This window comes from Spermophilus citellus (genome assembly GCF_964194105.1).
Source record: "Spermophilus citellus genome assembly, chromosome: 9".
NCBI classification, from domain to species: domain Eukaryota; kingdom Metazoa; phylum Chordata; class Mammalia; order Rodentia; family Sciuridae; genus Spermophilus; species Spermophilus citellus.
The window spans coordinates 102,260,102-102,277,442 of NC_138191.1; the positions used below are offsets into that span (position 1 = coordinate 102,260,102).

General features: G+C 37.2%; 1 protein-coding gene across 1 annotated transcript in view; it reads right to left on the reverse strand.

Annotated features, from left to right (window-relative positions):
• The window catches only part of LOC308655548 (putative selection and upkeep of intraepithelial T-cells protein 1 homolog), a gene marked incomplete at both ends in the record, with an annotated part of 16,763 nt that extends 1,354 nt beyond the window's left edge, over positions 1-15,409 (reverse strand). The window contains 6 exons of the mRNA XM_081305619.1: positions 1,139-1,260; positions 5,372-5,473; positions 7,869-7,973; positions 11,303-11,584; positions 13,265-13,612; positions 15,331-15,409. Coding sequence (XP_081161745.1) covers positions 1,139-1,260; positions 5,372-5,473; positions 7,869-7,973; positions 11,303-11,584; positions 13,265-13,612; positions 15,331-15,409 — 1,038 coding nt within the window. The remainder of the gene's footprint in view (positions 1-1,138; positions 1,261-5,371; positions 5,474-7,868; positions 7,974-11,302; positions 11,585-13,264; positions 13,613-15,330) is intronic.
• Positions 15,410-17,341: the final 1,932 nt, after the last annotated feature.

Genomic DNA, 17,341 nt, shown 5'->3' on the forward strand with positions numbered 1-17,341 from the left:
CAGATTCTACAAGATGTCCAACTATCTCTATCTTTTTATACTTCCAATATCCAGGATTGGAGGAAATGCTTATAAAAGAGACTAAAATTTTTTTATATAAGACGCATGTTGGGGCTGAGGTTATGGTTCAGTGGTAGAGCGCTCGCCTAGCATGTGTGAGGCCCTGGGTTTGATCCTCAGCACCACATAAATGTAAAATAAAGATATTGTGTCCACCTAAAACTTAAAAAATAAATATTTTTTTAAAAAAGACTCATGGTGGGGGAAAGGTCTCTAGAATTAAATATAAAACTTCTAGTACAATGAGGACATTTCCAGTAATTGAGATTTGCTTTATGAAGTTTTGGGTATGACTTCCCCAACTTCTCCAGGCTTTGAAGGGCAGATAGCAAGAAATTTAGATGTGGTTTTTCACTCTTTCTCATTATATAATCCTCACATCCTTAAAGGGACTCTTTTTTTTTTTTTTTTTTTTTTTAGTCCTACACAAGTAAAAAACATATTGATTTGGTAATTGATTAGTGTGAATCCATGGCAAGACAGGTATGAAACACACCTATGTTAATGAGGCAGACTTGCCTGGCTCTTATGCCACAGCACCTATTTTTTTGTTTGTTTGTTTGTTTGACATGTGACTCTCACGTGAGAATTGCTCATGATTTCAGAAGTATGCCTCCACTCCCTGTACACATGCCTACCTGACCATGTCTTAAGGTTAGCTGAAGGAAGAGTTCAATGGAGGTGTCAATATGAGCCTTCCCTGTGGATCTGCAGCATTCAACATTGAACCAGCAGGATATAGCTGGGCTGGGGTCTTTCTGTCTTTCTCTGGTGTTAATTAATCTTAAATGTGGGTAGCAAAATTTATAGTCTCATATTTATGTGTTCTTTCACAAGAAGGGCTTTGCGATTTAGTGGATCCTACAACACTTAAGAAAACACAGGGAAATTGTACAATGGTCCCAGTCTGCTTATGAAAGTAGAGAGAAACGTGGATAACCCAAGCCACCATTTTTTTCTATATTCTACTTGACCCTATAACAGAAGTTTCATTGAATGAAGTCTAATGACCCAGGGGATTTAGGTAGAGGTATGGGAGATACATTTGTGGAGTTCCCACCCTCACTGCCTCACTTACTGTTGATATGTTAAGTAGAGTGAGAATAAGCACAGAGAAAAACACCATCAACACAGTCAACATTATGCATAGATCCCGTATCCATCCACAATACAATGAGTACAGGTCATCTGAAATAAGTCCTGAAAAAAAAATAAAAAAAATTAAACAGTACATTCTTAAAAGAAAGAAAATAGGGACTGGAAAACATGCACAAATTAAGAAACCAGATATGTTGGAGCCTACTTAATAAGAGGAAGAGATCAAATTCAGAACAGTTACTCTAGGCTTTATGACATGATGAGACAAGAGTAGATAGTTTAAGTCAGATGATATGTGTAATTTGACCTGAGCTATAATGCAAATTGTGAGACGTCATTTCTATTCATTCATCCATAGCTAACCAAGAACATACTCTTATTTATTTTATGTCCTCATTTAGGATTTGTAAAGATAAAAGTTCTGGAAATTTTACAGATATAATACATTGGGACTCTGAGCAGTTGGATAAATAAACATTTTTTGCAACTGCAATTTGAATGAAAGAGAAAGTTGTAATATGCAACATAATATTGGAGTAGAACAAAGTCGATCTATTTAAGTAATGGACAAATACATTAATAAATTATGTATTGAAACATAATTTTTGAAATTAAGAATTCAAAGTCTTAGTTCTACAACAAATTAGTCAATTTTGGAGTGAGTTAGTAAACTTGACAATATGTTGAACAACATGAATATGGAAAGAAAAAGTAGAAAATAAAGAAGAAAATATATGAGATATATGAGATAGAATAGAAAGTTCCAATCAATGGTCATATAAAAGTTGTTAAAGAAGAAAAATTAGATAAATAAAGCAAAGGAAATATCTAAAACAATGATGGCTAAGAATTTTTGAGCCCTTATACAAGATACTAATGCAGAAAATCAGGGAACCAAACAGATAGTTACTATGAAAAATAAAAATAATCCCACAATGAGGCATGCAAGTATACACACACACACACACACACACACACACACACACACACAAATTCACAAGTCACAAAAAAAGTCTTTTGAATCTCCAGAGCAATAGAGGCTAAATTCAAAAGTGGCAAGTACACTGAAATCAGACTTCTCAATAGAACAGGAACAGTGGAAGCCAAAATAGTGAAACAATAACTAAAACAGAAATTGGTTCCAAGAAGTGGGGTCATTGCTGTGACTAACCTGACCATGTGGTTCAGAAGATTTGGGAGGTTTTCAGAATTTGTGGGAGGAATTTCCAAAAGTGCATCGGTGCAAGCTGAGAAAGTTTTAGATTGTTGTAAGCAGAGTTTAATGTGTGAGTCTGGTGGAGCTCAGAAGACCAAAATGCTGATAGGACCATGCACAGTGAAGACTAGGTTCAAGAAGCTTCAGAGGAAAAGGAGGACTCTATTGGAATATAGACATGAGGCCATCATGTTTTGCTCGGGATGAGAAGTTGTCTACATTTTGCCTGTGTCCTGAGACTTTCTGCGAGATATTGCTGGTGTGGCTTTTAGCCAAGTTTATTGTAGTAATCAGGAATAGAAAGCAGAAAAAATGTTTACACTTGCAGTTTGGCCAGAAATCTGTCAGCAAAACTAGAGCTAATGAAGACGTTGTGGTTAAAAACACTACTGTCACTAAAGAAACTCTACATACATTTCCAGAAATAGTAGGAAAGATGTCTTAAGGGTATCTCAGGAATTGACAAGACTGTGCCCATCTCAGAAGGTTGTAAAAGTAAAAATTCTTTGAGAAGAGACCAGTGGGGCACCCTGCTTGCACAGGGGGACCTAGGAAGTTGTTTGACCACGCTCAGCTGCCCGGACACTCAGAAGCTGCTGCAGCCAGTGTCCCTGGAGGCTTGGTTTCAGTTTAAGATGGTAGCAGACCTTGGCAGTAACCCTGCAGTGCTGATTCTACAGAAATGCAGGATGCTGGGGTTGGGGGTATAGAGGCTTTCACCAAAGGAAGGTCTGGGGAGCCAGGCAAAGTGCCCCAGGGTTGGAGTCCTTATGGGAAGCCCTTAAGAAGGAGATGTGTGAAGATGTAAGAAGGAAGCTGAAGCTGCAGAGGAGACCCCCAAGACTGAGAAATGCGACTACCGTGGACTGTCTGCCAAGGAAACTGCAGGAATTGAACAGAGATAGGCCAAGAGAGAGGCCATGTAAGCTGCAAATAGCAAAGCCATAAGGGTGAAGCTACCCAAGCCCTTTGGAGAAAACGTCACAGTACCATGTGCTCCAGATGCTGGCTGTAGAGTTACAGGGCCTATAACTGAATTTCAGTCTTGCTTTGGTCCCATCCTTTCTTTCTATGCCATTTCTCCCTTGTGGAATGAAAATGTTTACTCTGTACCTTTAGATATTGAATATGTAATAACTCGGTTTTGATTTTTACAGAGGCTCACAGATAAGAGTTTGCCTTGAGCCTCAGAAGAGATATTGGACTTGGACTTCTGGGCAATGCTAAAACTGTTAAGACCATGGGTATTCTTTTTTTTTTTTTTTTTTTTTTTTTTTTTTTTTTTTAGAGAGAGAGAGAATTTTTTTAATATTCATTTTTTGTTTTTCAGTGGACATAACATCTTTATTTTATTTTTATATGGTGCTGAGGATCGAACCCAGCGTCCCATGCATGCCAGGCGAGTGCACTACCACTTGAGCCACATCCCCAGCCCCAAGACTATGGGTATTCTTGAAAATGGACTAAATGTATTTGGCATTGGGAGATTAGCATGAGCTTTTGGGGAGTGGAATGTTATGGCTTAGATATGAAGTATCCCTCAAAAGTTCATGTGTGACAAGATGCAAGGAAGTTTAGAAGTGAAATGATTGGGTCATGAGTCTTACCCTAATAAGTGCATTAATCCCCTGATAGGGATTAGCTGGGTGGTAACTATAGGCAGGTAGGATGCGACTGAAGAAGGTGGGTCCCTGGGGATTGTGTCTTTGGTGCACCTTTGTGATAAAGGGAGCCCCCCACCTTTCCTTTACTCTCCCCCACCTTCAGGGTGCCATGTCCTAAGCCTCTTTCCTCTACCATACCTTTCTGACATGATGTCCTGCACTACCTTATGCCCCAAGAAATGGAGTCAGCCATCTATAGACTGAACCTCTATAACTGTGAGCCCCCAAATAAAATTTTCCTCCTCTAAATGTTATTGTCAGGTCTTTTGGTCACAGCAGCAAACAAGCTGACTAAACCTATATCTCTTTTTTTCCATTACTCAAAATATTTTCTTAATGGTCAAAACAATTTGAAAATGATACTTGGACAGATATATAAGATTATAAATTAAATGGATAGATAGAAATGTACACACCTACATACATATGTAGATATTATAGCACATGTGGTTAGAAAAAAATGATTTGGAGTTCTCCATAGTGTTAGAAATAGAATTATATCTTATACATTTTTATTCATCCTTGCTATTTTTTAGTCAATCCTGGTGGACCTGTATTTTGGGCTTATTAAGATTTGAAGTTTGGGTTTATGATTTACAGTGAAAATAGATAGAATAAGGTTTGTTATAGGCAACTCAAAAAATATATGTTAGATTTGAAAAAGCAATCTGTTTAACATCTGGTCCAGTTTTGTCTAAAGGATGAAGGCAAAGCTTTTGCAAATAATAACAGCTCCTTTCATTTACTTTAATAGTCATTGTCCCATGTAAACACTTCTCAGTAAAGGCAAACAAGTTAAGGGTATTGTTAAATTCTTAGTTACTAACATAAACTTCTAAATAGCCTCTGAATACATAGTCAAGAAGACCAAATGATAGCTTTCAGTAGTCTTGAAACTGAATCAGAAATCAAGTTATATTCTTCATTTGGATTTTTAAATTAATATTTCAAAGGAGACCTCTATCTAAACCAAAAACAGTCATAAATTACTGGCCAGGTGCCAATGCATAGGTGACACTAATAATTGTCTTGTAAATGGCTCTGAATTAGATGGCTTCTAGACCTGACAAAATACATCTTTCCTTTGATGTTTGTGTGCTACTATTTGAGTAGTAATGGAAACACAAACATCCAGGAGAGAAGCTTAAAAACTCTGGTCCTTACACAGCTGAGTGGGCAGCACCTGAAACCTCAAGACATCATCTAAATCCTGACTCCTTATCCTATTACTGCTACAAAGGCCACTCAACTTTATCTAAAACGTGCATGTAAAAAGGTATCAGACAGGAAGGACATCAACTAAAAAAAATCTCATTTTTCCAGTCCCACTTACCTCTGCTCCTGAACCTGAAGTAGAGAGGTAAGAAGGCCACGTGTAACACTAAAGGAAGACCCTGAAGCACAACTTGAAAGCAAGTTCTTCTATTCTGTAGAACTGAAAAAGAGTGGAGGAGATGGAGAATTAGGTAACTAGGACGTCGGGAAGGCACTGAAATAGACACAAATGTGCAGGATTCAAGAAACTTAAATGTCCTGATGCTTTATTCATTGAGGTCTACTAAACCTATGTCAGGGCTCAGGTCTGATAGGCAGGACTATATGTGAGGATATATCCCAGCACTAGGGGTGAGGCCAAGACTGACGGTCAGCTGGGCTGAGGATAGAGCAGGGTAAGGAAGAAGAGTCTCTTCCTACCGTTCTACACAGTACAGCATGTGATCAACCTGGAAATAAGACCTAGAGAGTGTGGGACTCTGGTTCACCGTAACATGTCTGAATGCTTAAGGAACTAACGTTTTTCGAAGGCAATTTTGGGAAACCTGGAGTTAGCTAAAAGAGGAGAAAAGAGCCTTGGAACTCAATGGCAAGGTGTAGTGCCAGAATCTTCTCTACAGCACCCTTGGTATTTAGCCATTCAATCTTTACTTGAATACCTATATTCATACTACAGTATGAGAAAGATCATTTCAAGGTTGGACAACTCTCCTTATTTTTACTACATAAAGCTAGATGTTTTTAAAAAACTATTCATTTACTGAACCTAAAGTAAAATGGCAAGATTGATCAGTTATTCTGAGATATTGCAAGGAACAATGAATACTTGAAATGAAAAAAAAAAACCTAGAAAACACTATGGGTTTTTTGTTTATTTGTTTGTTTTAACTTAGTTCATAGTTTTCTATGTGATTTTTTTTTTCTAGGAGATGTCAGTTTCTTCAGAGTTTTCTTTTTTGGTTTGTTTATTTTGTTTATCACAGATACCAGCAATCACTGCCAGGAAGTTCCAAAAGAAAGAACATTTCTCACATTATTCTACAAGTAAGCTCTAGGAGGGCAAAGACTTTTATCTTTTCCCTCTTTGCTTTATTGTTAATATATCTTAGAAACTAGGCACTGAGATTAGATGTGCCTAGTACTTAATGAGTTAGTGACTTCTCCATCACGGTAAGTATGCAAAGTAGGTCTTGCTACCGCATATCTTCTGATGAGAAAAGCATCCTTTTGCCATTACAAAAGCAAAGTGTTTGTTTTGGTACAAGGAATTGAAGCCCGGGCACTTTTACTCTGAGCCACATCCCCAGGTCATTTTTTTTTTAAAGTTTTTATTTTTAAGACAGGGTCTCACCTGGCTAATTTGCTGAGGCCGGCTTTGAACTTGTGATCCTCCTACCTCAGCCTCTCCAGCCCTTGGATTTAGAGGCATGTGCTACCCTACTTGGCAGAGCAAAGTATTGACCTTTGACACATCTAGGTTTCAATCCACATTTATAGGTTGCTTCAGTTTGAACAATTTTCCTAATAACTCTGATTATTATTTAATGTCTTCATCTGAAAGATGATAATAAATGGGACCTGCTTTTATAGGGATAAACTTATCTTAATAAATCAGTTAAGATATTTATGATAAATTGTTGATTACATCTTCTGGCACATGATAAATACTTATTTAAATTTGTGGAGGTCTTTATGAATTGGATAGAGGACCAGCCAAGATGCACTCTCTATTCTTTTGTTAGCCCCATTTCCTGAATCAAGGTAAGTCTCACTCAGTAACTCTCAAAATGCACCTTATCCTTTGACTTGTGCATACCTCACTGCAGACTGAATCACCTCTCTGAGGTTTCCTGTCCATCACATCCTCCATCCAGAATAGCCTAGAACACCTTTCTCTCAGTGACAGGTGATGGCATTTGCATGTTAACACCTGTCACTTCTGTTACTCACCTTGCATTGTCTAAAGATCTAATGTCCAGTACTATTTGAGACCATTCCCAATTGTATCTCATGCTTTCTCTCAGCTCCCTGAAATTAAGGTGGCATTTTATAGCCCCTAATGAGGGGGGAAAAAGAGTGTATATTGAGGTTAATTTCACAAGAAGAACAAAAGAGGAATGGAAAAGAGACACAGAAGGACCAAAAATTGGGTTAATTGGTTCTTACATTTTTCTTTTTCTTTGAGCAAAAGTCTAAAAATATACGGGTGCCTAAGGAAGAGAACAGATCTATTATTATTTTTCATATTCCAGGAAATGGTCCAGAAAGTGGGAGGAAATCAGCAATGACCTCTGAAGGGACCAGGAGATCTTGGTGGTCACAGCTGCCATAGCAGTGGCAGTGTCTTGACCCTGAAGAGCAATGTGAGGAGGGAGGGCAGCAGCTTAGTCTGAGACCTGGCTCAAGACAAGGAGGCCCCCTTTGGCAAACACAGTAGTGGCATGCAGTAAGATGCAGATTCACACAGTTTTGTATCACCACCTCCAAACACTTTGGTATCAAGTAAAGAAGAGATGAGAGCTCTTTAATGCTCTAATCCTTCCTAAATTAAATACCTCTTTTTCTGCAACACTGAAGAGCCAACACAGGGATCATAATGATCACATATATCAGAGCAATTTTAGCTGACCAAAACATATACTTTGATTCCAACAGGATATCTGAAAGAGAGAGCAGAAGTACCTGGTAAGTAAAACAGCAGGATCATAAGACCCCATTGTACATGGAAGCAGGATCCACCTGCACGTAAGATCCCTGTTACCCTCGATATTATGTACTCTGGGTTTAGGTGAGGGCTACTGGCCAATGAAGCTGGACCTGGGGAAAGAACAGGACTTGGCAGTTATTGGGCCAAAGATGAAACAGGATTGGATAGAGGAATAACTTACTGTTTTGGTTCTTATATTCTAGTGGGTAATCTTTGAGATGCAGGAAATTGTAGAACAGGATTCTGGGATCTGAGGAAGCCATTGCCTATAGAACTGGATCAGAAGTGTCACTGGTAAAACTCAAAGAAGCTTCATAAAAATATAAGAGTTCTAAAATAATAAAGAATCAAAATTGAGAAAGTCTTCTGACATTCCATATTAAATTCCTTATAGGTACTTCCTGTAGGACCAATATGATAGAAAAATTCTCCCAAGATGAGGATGCCTAATATTGTACTCAAAACATTGGAAAAAGGGCTGGGGATGTGGCTCAAGCAGTAGCACGCTCGCCTGGCATGCGTGCGGCCCGGGTTCGATCCTCAGCACCACATACAAACAAAGATGTTGTGTCCACTGAAAAATAAATGTTGAAATTAAAAAAAAAAAAAAAAACATTGGAAAAAAATCAGTAAGAGTGAATTGCTTAGTGGTGACATTGCAAGTAACTACTCAAATTCCTCAAAGTCCAGAAAATAGGGAGAGCAAAGAGTTAGCATTTGGCTCATTCTTATATACAAATTACTAGAGGAATTTAAAGAGACTTACATATAAAATGTTATTAAAAAAGACATTTTCCCAAGGAATGAAGAAGGTAAGATTGAAAGCAAATGAACCAACCAACCAACCACAGAATCATACAATTAATACCTCTGTATGGTAGATGTTTTCAGATACAAAACTCAAAATAACTATTGCAGTATATTTAAATTAATAAATAATTTGAGGCATACCAGAATAACTTAATAAAATAGCACCAAACTATAGGAACTTGAGGATTACATGGATTCTAGAAACAAACGGGGGGAAAAAAACAAGTAAAACAGAGCTTCATTGTCAAGAGTCTCCTCTAAGGGCCGGGGCTGTGGCTCAGTGATAGAGTACATGTGAGGCCCTGGGTTCAATCCTCAGTACCACATAAAAATAAATAAAATAAAGGTACTGTGTACAACTAAAGAATGAATTAAAAAAAAAAAAAGAGTCTCCCTTAACTTATCTATCACCATGACTGAACTTGCTTTTTCATTTTATGAAAGGCTTTGATTCAAATTTTGAAAAATCAATCATCATGGAGTTCAGACTCTACCTTCACATTTTAGCTTCAGCAACATTGATTGTTCTTGTCCAGTTTCAGATGCTTATTTGACTCCGAATAGAAATAGGAAAGGAAAACAAAAGTTAAAGTCCCAGTGAAGGAGAGCAGAATATTGAAATCATGAGTTAATTAAGGAGAACATTTTGGATCACAAATTATCCCTCACGAAACTCCATCTATAGCGGGGTTTTAATGAACAGGATAAAGGGCTTAGAAGATTTGTTTCATCATCTTCTTCATTGTTCCTCCTTGACTGAGCGGGGAAAAGGATAATTTCATAATTCCCTGATACTGAGCCTTTATAAACTGGATCTAGTTAACAGTTACCTTCTCTTTGTGGCATTCTAACAATAGAGCTAGTAGACATTGATGGGGTCTTTCTCAAGGAACAGTCCCCATTTTCCTTTTTGGTAATAGTATCCCTTAAGAAATGAAACTAAAACAATCCTTGTATCTGAGTCAAGCAATACTGAGACCTAATAATTTCTTGTTCTTGTTGTAAGCTGTTTGGGTATTAGTCCTACTTTCCTAACCTTATGTTAAACAATTGAAAATGAGCAATTATAACTTGGCTACTGGCTCCAGGAAACACTTGTTCCTGGGAGGTAACATTGTGAATCAACCCGAGTAGCCTCCTCAACAAGATTAACAACTGGCTCATCAAGACACTTTAGGACTTTTATCTGTGCTCACCAGTCCAAAGCTATTATACTCTTAACACTTTCCCACCTTGCAAGACCTATCTTTAAACTATCTAGAAGGAACTCTAAAATTCTATAAATCCCCTCTCCTAATATCCCCATTTGTATTATTCATTTATATCCATGAATAAAACTCTGCCCAGATAATATCTTCCCTTATAGCATTATTTTTTATAAACCTATCTGTGCTTAATAAACAGGTTTTCTAGGTTTTTTAAGGGGTTCATGACCCATACTCTGAAATATTTATTAGGCATATGGTCACTAAGTGAAAGACTATATACAACAGCCTACCTGAAAGTTGGCCATAGAAATTAATTTGGGTCATTAGAAGAGAAATAGGGTGATATATGCAACCTCTAGATATAAAAAGAAATTTGTGTACTGTTTTCTCACTCCCAAGAATTAGAATGAGGTTATAACAATGAAAGCCGATTTAACCACACAAATGAGGACTGAAGCCCCAGGATGGTTCAGCAATAATGAGTTTGGGAATTGCTTCAAGGAGTAGAGCCACATTCACTGTGAGCTGACAGTCCATTGTCTGAACTGGTGGGGACGAGTCCTCTTGTATAGCAATTGAGCTGCTGGGCCCTTTCCTTCCTTCTACATCTTATCCTTTCCATCCACTTTGGGTCCCCTAGCTACTGCACCTAGTCACTGAAGCACAAAGGGCACAATTTTATGATGCTTGTTTCTAACCTGACTCATCTCACCCATCGCTTCCCAGAAAAAAAGCCTGAATCATGGGTGAGAATCTGGGATCTAATCCTGGGTTTGTCACTTGCTTAATGGATCTATAGTAACTGACTTCTCTACACGCCTGCTTATTCATAAGGTAGCAATGAAGTCAACTTGTGCCATGTATACTTTTTAACTTAGTCTTACTTAAGCATACTGATTTATATTTTATAAAACCATTTCACTCACAATGTTTGATTTCAAGCTCAAAATACCACACATGTTATTTTTTTTCCAAATTAGAAATATCAATGGTCATAGAACTGTTCAATCCTTAACATGCCACAAAAAATAAGAGCTCTTTCTCTAATCACGTCAATACCTTGGACTTTTATTAGTATTCCCTTCAGTGTCTGGTATTTTCCTTGTTCCTAGCAATTTAATTTGATTTAAATAGTACAGGTCTGCAGAAGCTCATAGTTTATCAAGCAATTTAACATTTATTATTTCACTCAATTTCCTTCTTATTTTGACACGTTGGTTAAAACAGCTCTCTTCCTTTATAAAACCCCACCACAAGCACTCACCTGATATGACAATACCTGCTCTTTTCTTCTGGCCAGTGGCTGGGTTGTAAAAGCAGCAAGTGACGGGACCATGGGTGCTGTTTTTGAGAAGAACACTCATCTTCAGGTGTAATAATCCAGTTCCATCCGGAGAGTAATATTTTGATGAGTGTGGAATTGTATTTCCACTGCTGTCTCTCCACGTCATCTCAGCTTGTGGGAACCACCCTCCTGAGTCACATTCCACCAGCAGCCCCTCTGTGTCAGAAACCTGAACACTAATCTGTATGTCTGTGCCTATAGCTGGGGAGAAGAGAGAGAAGTGATACTACAATTAGCAGTGTGGACTCAAGAATTGAGAAGTCAATGGGCCTTCTTAGGTTTGCCATAAGTTTCATGAAGGTAGCCACAAGTAGGGAAAGGATGATACTCCAACCCAAATCTAAGCTAGCAGGACACAAACCATATGAACAATAGGAAAAAAAAGACTGGTAAATTAGACTTTACAAAATTTATTAAATTTCTGTTCATCCAAAGACAATATACAAGCAGTTAAAAAGAAAGCAACCATTAGAAGATGACATTTCTCATACATCTGAGAAAGTAATTGTGTCCAAAATATATGAAACATGTCATTAATCAATAAGACAGACAAAATTTTTACAGTAGACAAAAGATTATATGAGGCATTTGATTTTAAAAGCTATCCAGATGAACGACAAGTACCTTCAGATACGCTCACCATCCCGAGGCACCAGCAAATACAAAGAAAACCTTGGAGACATATCACTTCACCGCCACTGGAATGTTCAGAAGGAACAGAACTGGGACTGACATTACCACGAATTGGAAGCCATAAATTAACTAAAGCTCCCATGTCTGGCTGGCTCCAGGACACAAATTACAAACCATCATTGATAAACTGTAAATTTGATTTTATCAGATTATATCTTTCACCATAAAAAATGTTTGTAAAACATATCAATAGACTAAAAATTATTGCATCATGTAAAAAACAGAAATTTGATATCTGGATTAAAATTATTTCCCATAAATCAAGAAAAAAATCAAAACTCAATAGTAGCATTGATCAAGATAATAAACAAGAAACAGACAAAATCTAGTCTCCAGCAAATAAGAAAGAAACAAGCAAAAGTTTTCTAATGAGAAAAGTCAAAGCTAAAAATCAAACTTGCAAAATTAAAAGCATAATACAAGTATCCATAATGATATAGTGCTTTCATGACTTGAGTCCAGTACAAATGGACCTAATTATTTCAGTGAGCAATTTGTGAAACTAATTTGAAGATAATTATGCACAAAAACCTAGCAACTTAACTCCTAGTTCTACATTCTAAAGGAACTCTCACACCCAACATAACAGCATAGCATAGGAAAGAAACTTCTCTGTATGCATATGTCCACAAATGTTGGAATACAGAAGTCAATGGTTATATACTTACCTGGGAAATACAATACTGCAGATAAAGAGTAAGCTGCATCTACTTGGATAAACCTGGACTGATATCAATAATAACACACTAAGTACAATTAGATTAGTTAGAATATTTATAATGACACTGTTGTGTAAGATTTTTAAACACAAAAAATATCTATTTTTATTGATGCCTATACATAAACCAGATGAAAAGATACATAATGTGAGTTTAATGGTTATTCTTGAAAAGGAAGAAAGTGAATGGCACTATTGAAGAATACAACAGTGACTTTAACTTGATCAGAAGGAAAATATAATATAAAAATATAATGTAATATATGTATAATATAATTGATGGTATCTCAGTTATTCTATTATTCACCATAACTTTTCTATAAATTCTACTATTTGGCTATATTATTGTCATAAATATTTTTTAATGCCCCAAGATCATTTTCTCATGATCTCCCATGCATGAATTTGGAGTTGTGGACCCAGAATGGCATTAGCAAGGAAACCTGGAGATGAGGTTTCTCTAGTCTTACCCGCCACCCTCAAATCCACAGTGGCCTCTTCATAGGTGTCACCATCCCTAAAGAAACAGTGGTACAGCCCTCCATCAAAAATGCTGATATTGTAGATTCTAAGGGATATTTTGCCCTTTTCTAGGGCGTCTTTCAGGAATAACATGGGATTCGCAGAGTTCTGCGTGCTTTCTCCAGAGCGCTCTTCCTCATTCGCGGGCAGGTAAACCAGCGGAGAGGACTGATTGCGAAACCAGCCCACCTCCATGTGCCGTGCATTTTGGGGTGGCCACAGCTGGCAGCTGAACTCTGTCTGTGCGCCCACCGTGACCACCCTGTGGCTCGTGGAGCTGCGCACAGTGAACTGCTCTGTGGAGGAAGTGGAACGCCAAGCATTTAGTCTGAAAGCCGCAACAGAATGCACCACCTCATCCCCTTCACTTCTGCATCTCCACTCTGACCGCCCTGGTCTTCCCTTGGGCTCTCCCATAGTTGCCTCCTTCTCATCTCTCAGGTCCTGGTTTCAGCGTTAGCTCCTTAGAGGAAGGTCTCATGACCACCCACTCAATGACAGACACATTTTCTTTTTCAACAGTGGGGACTGACCCCAGGGCCTTGTAAATACATGGGTAAGCACTCTACCACTGAGTCACATCCCAGCCCACTGCCCGTCTTTATAGAACATGTCACTTTGTGATGTTCTCCTTTTAATTCCTTTTCTTATTTTTTTCTCATAGTCCATTAATCCATCAGTCATGACATATAACACTCCATTTTATTTCTTTGTATTTTCTTGGTGCATAAAACATTACCTAAACATATTAGGCATTTTATAAATTTTTTTTAAATGAATAAAAGACACTCCCATTGGCAGGAAGTGGGATGTGGACCTCAGCTGTTGAACAGCAACCTTTATTTATTTAATTTTTTTTTTGATTCGTTCTTTTTTAGTTAAACATGACAGTAGAATGTATTTTGATATATCATATATACATAGAGTATAACTTAGCAACTTTAACTTTTAAAATACACTGACTACTTTTTCCTGTATCAGTTTTGGATTGAAAGGGGCCACAAATTTTGCTGCTCCTTCCTTGAAGACAAAGTGCCCCTGTTCCTTCCTCTTGGAGCTGTGTGTTCTGTAATTTATGTACCTCATAGAATATAGTAGAATAGAGACTGCAGTAGTTTCTGATCCCATCTCAAAATATGAGCAGCTCTCAGTCTTTCCTTTTGTAAAAAATTTTCTGAAAACCCAGATCAGCTAGATACAAAGTCTGACAGTCCTGAGGTTACTATGGCGTAAAGGCCACATGTAGATTTGTTAGTTGAACATTTCAGGTGAACCCAGCCTTCCAACCTACTCCACCAAAATGCCAGACATGTGAGAAAAGCCACCTTGGGTCCTTCAGATCACCCTTCCCACCAGTTGAATACAGAAAGTGACCTCACTTTATATCACATGCAGCAGAAAAATTACCCAGCTGGGCAGTGACAAGATTCCTGACCCACAAAACTGTGGGTTTAAATCATTAATTTCGGGGATAACTTACTATGAAATTACAAATAATAATCACCCTTTTTCTGGGAGATCCAATCAACTTATAATTCATATGGTCATATAAATGATTGTGGTGGGTCCTCAGATAAAAGAGGTAAATTCATTGTAATTTACCAATGTGAATTTGAGCTCCCCATTGGGAGATGTTAGACATTTATCTGTCTTTTCTCCTGGGATTATCATTTGTGGCATATAATCACGGCTGAGAAAGACACAGCAATTGAAATAACATTTATTATTCACACTCATTTCCATCCTCAAAATTTTAACTGATTGGGGCTGGGGTTGTGGCTCAGTGGTAGAGCACTTGCCTAGCCTGTGTGAAGCACTGGATTTGATTCTCAGCACCACATACAAATAAATAAATATAAAGGTCCATTGACAACTTAAAAAAAATTATAACTGATGGGTAAAATCTGCAGATTAGCAGCAAGAAAGCTCAATTAATTCCTTCAGTATCATTTATTACCATTATCTTTTCTTCATAGATGAGATGAAATCTTGAAAAATAAATAGATTTCCCTACCTGAGGTGAGTATTTCCATCTGTAAGAGAAGAATGGCCATGAAGTACCCAGAAAAAGAGGAAGTTGCAGGCGCCATCATACCTGGAAAAATGAAATAGTCACTGAGGGATCAGACGACAAGAACCATGCCAATATAGAAACAAATAAAAAGCAACAATTTTGAAATCCTGTGTTTTGAGAGGATTCCCTTTCTTTCTTTTTTTTTTTTTTTAAAGAGAGAGTGAGAGAGGAGAGAGAGTGAGAGAATTTTTTAATATTTATTTTTTAGTTCTCGGCGGACACAACATCTTTGTTGGTATGTGGTGCTGAGGATCGAACCCGGGCCTCACGCATGCTAGGTGAGCGCGCTACCACTTGAGCCACATCCCCAGCCCCGAGAGGATTCCCTTTCATGTCAACCAATGACTTAGTCAAACCACAGATATCAGACCCCTGTGATGATCCTCCTTCCCTTTCTTTACATGGCTCAGTGCCTGCATCACATTACTGCTCTGAAGGGCAGCTGTGGATGAGGGCATAAAAGGTTTGCAGAGTCCTGATTATGCACACCCCACACTCATGGCCCCATCTGCCCATCACCTAAGCCACTGGCTCAGTGAAGAATCCTGGCCGCTTACTCCAGAGTGGCTTGATTTCCTATGCAAACTATTGTTTTTCTTCTCATATGGAAAAGGGCAGCTTCAGTAAGACATTCATTAATTCCAATGTTGTAGTCAAGGTCTGGCCTTTCTGGATCCTTGGAACTTCTGGATCCACCTACTGCTGCTGCATTCAAAGGAAATGCCATATCACAGAGGTAGAATCTAGATTCCCCAGTAGCTGCACATAGGACCTGAGTACAAAAGCTTGCGGTAAATGCCTTTAAATTAAACTTGGACCAATCAGATACAAGAAATAAAATGTAGCAAGTAAATAAATGCTTTCTTGTTTCATTTCCACTGGGTGAAATGTAATAAGGAGGATGATTTCTAAAGCACGCTAGCATCTCTACTAGAGTGAAAATAAACATAGCCCATGTTCCAGAAATTCTGCTTCTGAGTATATGTTTGTTCAACAGAAATAATGTATGTGTGCACAAGATACATATATAATAAAGTTTATTATAAAATTATCTAAAATGTAATAACCAAACTGCAAATACGGAAAATGTCCTTAATGACAGGTCAAAACATACAACCTAAAATTATGTCAACATTCAATAAATAATTTCATAAATATAACTGCTATGTTATTAATTATGTGATATAATCTTTCATTACTGGTTTTGTATTAACCAACTTTTCAAAATCTTTTCACAATTATCATATCTGTGTATTCTTTAGGATTTTCTGCATATTTTTCTGAATAATCCTTATTTTGTTTTTTATTAAAAAGTCAATAAAATATGAATTCCTCAGGAATAAATGTAACAAAATATAAAATTTTATTAATGAAATTATGCCACTCTATTGAAAAATATTACATTAATACTTAAAATCAAAGAGAGACAAATGTTTGTATATTGCGAAAACTAGGATCATAAAGTTATCACATCTACTAAAATGTTCTATAGATTCAATGTACTTTCAGTCAAAATTCTGACTTTATGTTTTTGTTGTTTTGTATTATGAATTGTAAAATGATGTCTCTAAAACAGACATAGAATGGTGATAATCCAATAAGAGCCAAGATTCTTTCTCTGAAAAAAAGACAATATGAGAAATATTGCATTAAATAATATTAAGGCTTATTATAAAACTTATATAATTAAAATATTATAATATCTGTTATATTGATGTAGATATAAAAATAGATCAATCTAATACAAAGGACCCATCAACAGATGGATGAATACAAAAATGTGATATAGATATGTAATGGAATATTATTTGCTCATCAGGAAGAATAAAATTCTGTCATTTGCAACAGAAAGGATGGAACTGGAAAACAAAAGTGAAAAAAAGCCAGATTCTAATAGACAAATACAGATTGTTCTTTCTCATATGTGAAAAATAAACAAAGTCAACATGAA